General features: G+C 32.6%; 1 protein-coding gene across 1 annotated transcript; it reads left to right on the top strand.

Annotated features, from left to right (window-relative positions):
• Positions 1-3,977: 3,977 nt before the first annotated feature.
• On the top strand, positions 3,978-4,460 carry LOC139510765 (putative neugrin-like protein DDB_G0288135). Its single transcript, XM_071297293.1, has one exon. The coding sequence runs from the start codon at positions 3,978-3,980 to the stop codon at positions 4,458-4,460; it is 483 nt and encodes a 160-aa protein (XP_071153394.1).
• The last annotated feature ends 462 nt before the right edge of the window (positions 4,461-4,922 follow it).

Raw genomic sequence — 4,922 nt, forward strand, 5'->3', positions numbered from 1 at the left:
AGGATCATCTCAGGTGCCCAGGAATGATAGGCATATCCTACTTAGCATGTGACACCCGTCGTATTGTTCATTCAAGTACAGCCCTAGTGAAAAGTCTTATTCGGTGGATAACATTCCGGTAAAAGGAGAACTGGCTTGTGGTTTCGACAATTGGTACATATCCGTCGTGATCTGGCAAACAGATATTCACAAAGGTTAGCAAACTCGTTATGGCGTTCGTTATCGAAGGTGTGATTTCAACATCATCACATGGAACTTTTGGTTAAACTGCTGCCTTGTGAGCAGCAACCCATATCAAAGAAATTATGATAGGAAATGTAGGCACTGGAATATCCTATCCACTAAGAGATATAACATCATGCTGCTGGAATACTGATGCATAGAATTGGAAAGTTCACAATTGGAAAGCTGGTATAATCTGTTTTGTCGTAAAGTTTCGATTGGCAATCGATTTTCAATGTCAATTTCTAGATGTAAGTCAAGATACGAGGCAGACTGAACTGTTGTACTCGGAACCTTTTTAACGTGACCAGTGTCTGAACAGAAAGTTGATAAACCAGGGTTTTGTCACTTATTTTTTCTATAAACTTTCATCGAAAGATGTAAAGACGCGTTAAACCTACTGATTGGCATAATTCTCGACCGGCTCTATCATTATTTGTAAGTTGTGTTTCCTATTGAAGAATTTAGGCATAAAAAATGATAGACATGAATATCAATAATGTGGTCATTTTTATAAATTTCCTGTTTACAAAAAATTGAATTTTTGGAAAAACTAATGATTTTCTTATTCCAGGCATAGATTACCTTAGCATTATTTGGCACAACTTTTTGGAATATTGGATCCTAAAGCCCTTCAACTTTGTACTTGTTTGGCTTTATAAATATTTTGATATGAGCGTCACTGATGAATCTTATGTAGACGAAAAGCGCGTCTGGCGTACTAAATTATAATCCTGGTACCTTTGATAACTATAGACACAGACATAATTAAAATAAGGAGGTATTTTTGGTAACAAAGAATATTACTGTAAGAATCTGTTCTTTTATGACCTGTCACCATATCAATGATAATTCAGACCAACACAGAAGTGCTAAGTGCTGATTGTTATGCTGGTGATACCTCGGGGAATAAAAACTCTACCAGCAGTGGAATCGACCAAGTGGTTTTAAAAAAACTCATAATAGATACTAGGATTGAAATTTTGTGTTTGCGGTAGACGTGCGTTTTGTCTACCAAAGACTCATCAGTGACGCACGAACAAAAAAAGTTAAAAAGGCCAAGTAATGTAAGAAGTTGTAAACCATTGAGAACAAAAAATTCCTAAAAAGTTTTGCCAAATACAACTAAGTTTATATATTCCTGAGATAGAAAAGCCTTAGTATTTCAACAATATAAAGTTTTGTAAACAGTAAGTATATAATTATGACCATTTCAATGATAATTCACGTCCACACAAAAATAAGACTACTAGGATAGAACTGTTCTAAGATAAAGGTTTTTAAATCTGTTCTATAGTAGAGCTGTAAGACTCTGATTTATGTTAGAACTGTTACTATCTGTTCTAAGATAAAGGTTTTTTTTTAAATCTGTTCTATAGTAGAGCTGTAAGACTCCGATATATGTTAGAACTGCGTTCAAACTATTCTAGGATAGTCATTTCACAATCTGCCCCAAAAAAGCTGTCTAAAAGAGGGACGAAAGATACCAAAGGGACAGTCAAACTCATAAATCTAAAACAAACTCGTGATGGCGTCCGTAAGGGATGATTTCAACTTCACCATTTGGAACTCTTGGTTTAATAGCTTCCTTGTGAGCAGCAACCCTCTATCAAGAAAGTCATGATAGGAAATGCAAGCACGGGAATGTCGTATCAATTGGGAGATATATACCCCGTATGCAGGTGCTGTTGGAATGTTGCTACTTAGAAATGGAAAGTTCACAATTGAAAAGCTGAAATCATCACTTTTGTCGTAAAGTTTTGTTTTCAACCGACCCTCATTGTCTAAACTTTACAAGAATAAAATTGTCATAAATTAATCTGTTCTAAGACAGAACTGTCCAAACTGTTCTTGAACATAACTAATATAATCTGTGTTAGGGTCAAACTGTTAAAACTGTAATAGGGTAGAATTATCATAATCTGTTCTAGGGTAGAATTGTCCAAACTGGTCTAGGATAAAACTGGAAGAATCTGTTCTTAGGTAGGATTGTTCAAACTGTTGTAATGTACAAATGTCTAAACTGTTCTAATGTAGAACTGTAAGAATCAGTTCTGGGGTGAACTGTTATTAAACCAGTTTTAGGGTGAACTGTTTAATCAGTTTTAGGGTGAACTGTTCAAGGGTTGAACTGTAACACTGTTCTTTGGTAGAATTACCTGAACCGTTATAAAAAGTAGATATGATAAATAGTTATCAAAGGTACCAGACTTATGATATAATACGCCAGACGCGCGTTTCGTCTAAATAAGACTCATCAGTGACGCTCAGATCAAAAAAGTTAGAGAGCCAAACAAGTACAAATGTACAAAGTTGAAGAGTATTGATGACTCAAAATTCCCAAAACTTGTGTCAAAAACAAACCAGTTCTTGGATAAAACTGTCGAAAACTACTCTAGGATATAGACGCTGTAAAAATTATTATTTATAATTCATAAAAGGCGAATAAAATCAATGGAATATCATTACATACAAATATTTTGGTGTTTGTTTGGAAGACATAGAGAAAGAGAATAAACCGATTGAATTAACGTCAGTTTGGTAAGGGTCGCTCTGAAGTGTAACGAAAAATATTTTTCTTGTTGAAAAAGTTGTTTCCATATGATAGCTTGAGCTAAATTGCTTGATTGAAATGAAACTTTTAGGTAAAATGAAGAAGAAGAAATCGATTGATTTTGGCGTTAACATGTCAAAGGCTAAGTCACAATTACAAAGCGTCCCTCTAAATATTACAGTTTTTGAACCTTGAAATAAAAATGTTTGCTCTTAATAAATGTGCAGATCGGGTTGTTTTACAGTGCCTATTGTTTGACTCAATTTTTCAAATTGATTTATGTCTCTTTTCAATCAAAAAAGCCATAGCTAAACACAGCTTGCAATTTCATTCAGCCCCTGAAACCGTTCCAATTAGTAGCAGTTAAATCTATGAAAAAAGAAGCATTTATATTTCATTTAACGACTTTAAGTGTATTTTGTTGACTTGCATCTAATTGAAACTTCATCCGCAACCCCTCCAAATTTAAAAAAGAAAATGCAAAAATCAAATCAATTAAAAAAGGCTTACGAATTACCAGTAAAAGCATTTTAGTTATATTTTAGAAAGCCATCGCCTATACACAATGTTGAACAAATACCTATACAAATGCATATCAAATCGCCAATAAAGCAATTAACAGAACAATTTACAACTGTATTAAAGAGATCAAAGATACCAAAGAAACATGTATAATAGTAAAGTTGATACTGTAACTTATAACATTGAAAACTTCAAAACTGCGAACACTGCTTTTCTATGATAGCACATTGTTGAAATAACAATTCCTGTCTGTAGTTAGCACTGTTGTAACATAAAGGCCTTGTCCCGTTTTTAATATTGGCAGCGTTAAATTAATTTGATCTATAAATATTTATGAAATACTTTTTTTTATACGAACCTTTTATTTTTTGTAATGAATTGCCTTTTTTTTCAATAAAAATAACGTATTTAATGTTTTTTATGAATATTTTCACCTTTTCATCAAAAGTTTGCAATACGAATAAAATCTAATAAAACAATACGATATTATAATCTTTATAATCAAATTTAATTTTAATGTTCAGCAAACATTAAAGAAATTGTACAACATACAACAAGGCCAAGTACAAAATGCAGCAAGTGCCTTGATGAAGGACATACAGCAAGAGAATGTCCAAATGGCTGGAAATGCAAAAAATGTGGGCAATTTGGGCATAAACAATTTGAATGTACAGAAAATATGAATTCTGATAGTGAGGTAAATGATGATGGTGATGAAATGAATAACACGTTCAACAAAGAAAATCATGATGATGATGATGACGATGATGACGAAAGCAATGATGATTGCACAGGTGAAAACAATCAGTCTCTTGAGGAAGGAAATTCCCAAAATATAACAAAGCCGTCAATGAGTATCGAGGAAAGTAAGAAGACGGATAACAATCCAGAACAGTCTCAGTCAATCCTTGAAACTCAAAGTGTGTTGTCCAAGAAACAACAAGGTCAAACACCAAAGAACAACAAAAACACAGGCCACAAAGAGAGCATAACAAGATATCTATCAACAAAAGGCAGAGATCAAGACAGCACTAACAATATTAATGATACGCCTAAACAGTTAAGAAATAAAAATCCAAACGTTGAAAAATCTCCTGTGACGCCAACTGAAAATCTTCATGACGCAACGAGAGATGCAAAGAAGCCAAAGAAGAGACGCTAGCTTGATGATGATGATATTAAAAATACAAACTTTAGATAGAAATACTTTTAATAAAAATTATATATAAACATTAAAAAAAATGCATTGCCATGTTAAAATGTCTCACAAAATAGTTTGTACAGCACTGTTTTTATTTATATCATCCAGTATTTACTATCTAAAATGTTTGATCTGTAAATTTGATGTAAGCTGTATTCTATTGCAGCAAGTTGTGAAGAGAATTGAAGGTCTAGTTTCAACAGATTCTTTAACTCTACTGAAGTTAATCCTGTTTGAAATGTTTAACCTGAAAAAGAAAAAAGTAAAAATAAAATATGAAGATTCTGATATAGAACAAAGGTGTACTAAGATAGTGAATAAATTACATTTAATAAATTTGAGTAAAACAAATCTTTTCTATTCAAAGCGAATTATGACTTGTCAAATGATAATAATGTTAAATTTGTTTGTAAAATATATAAG

The sequence above is a fragment of the Mytilus edulis genome, chromosome 2 (assembly GCF_963676685.1).
Source record: "Mytilus edulis chromosome 2, xbMytEdul2.2, whole genome shotgun sequence".
Classification (NCBI taxonomy): Eukaryota; Metazoa; Mollusca; class Bivalvia; order Mytilida; family Mytilidae; genus Mytilus; species Mytilus edulis.

Coding starts and splice junctions, on each gene's coding strand:
- LOC139510765 (XM_071297293.1), top strand. CDS start 3,978: ATGAATTCTGATAGTGAGGTAAATGATGATGGTGATGAAATGAATAAC.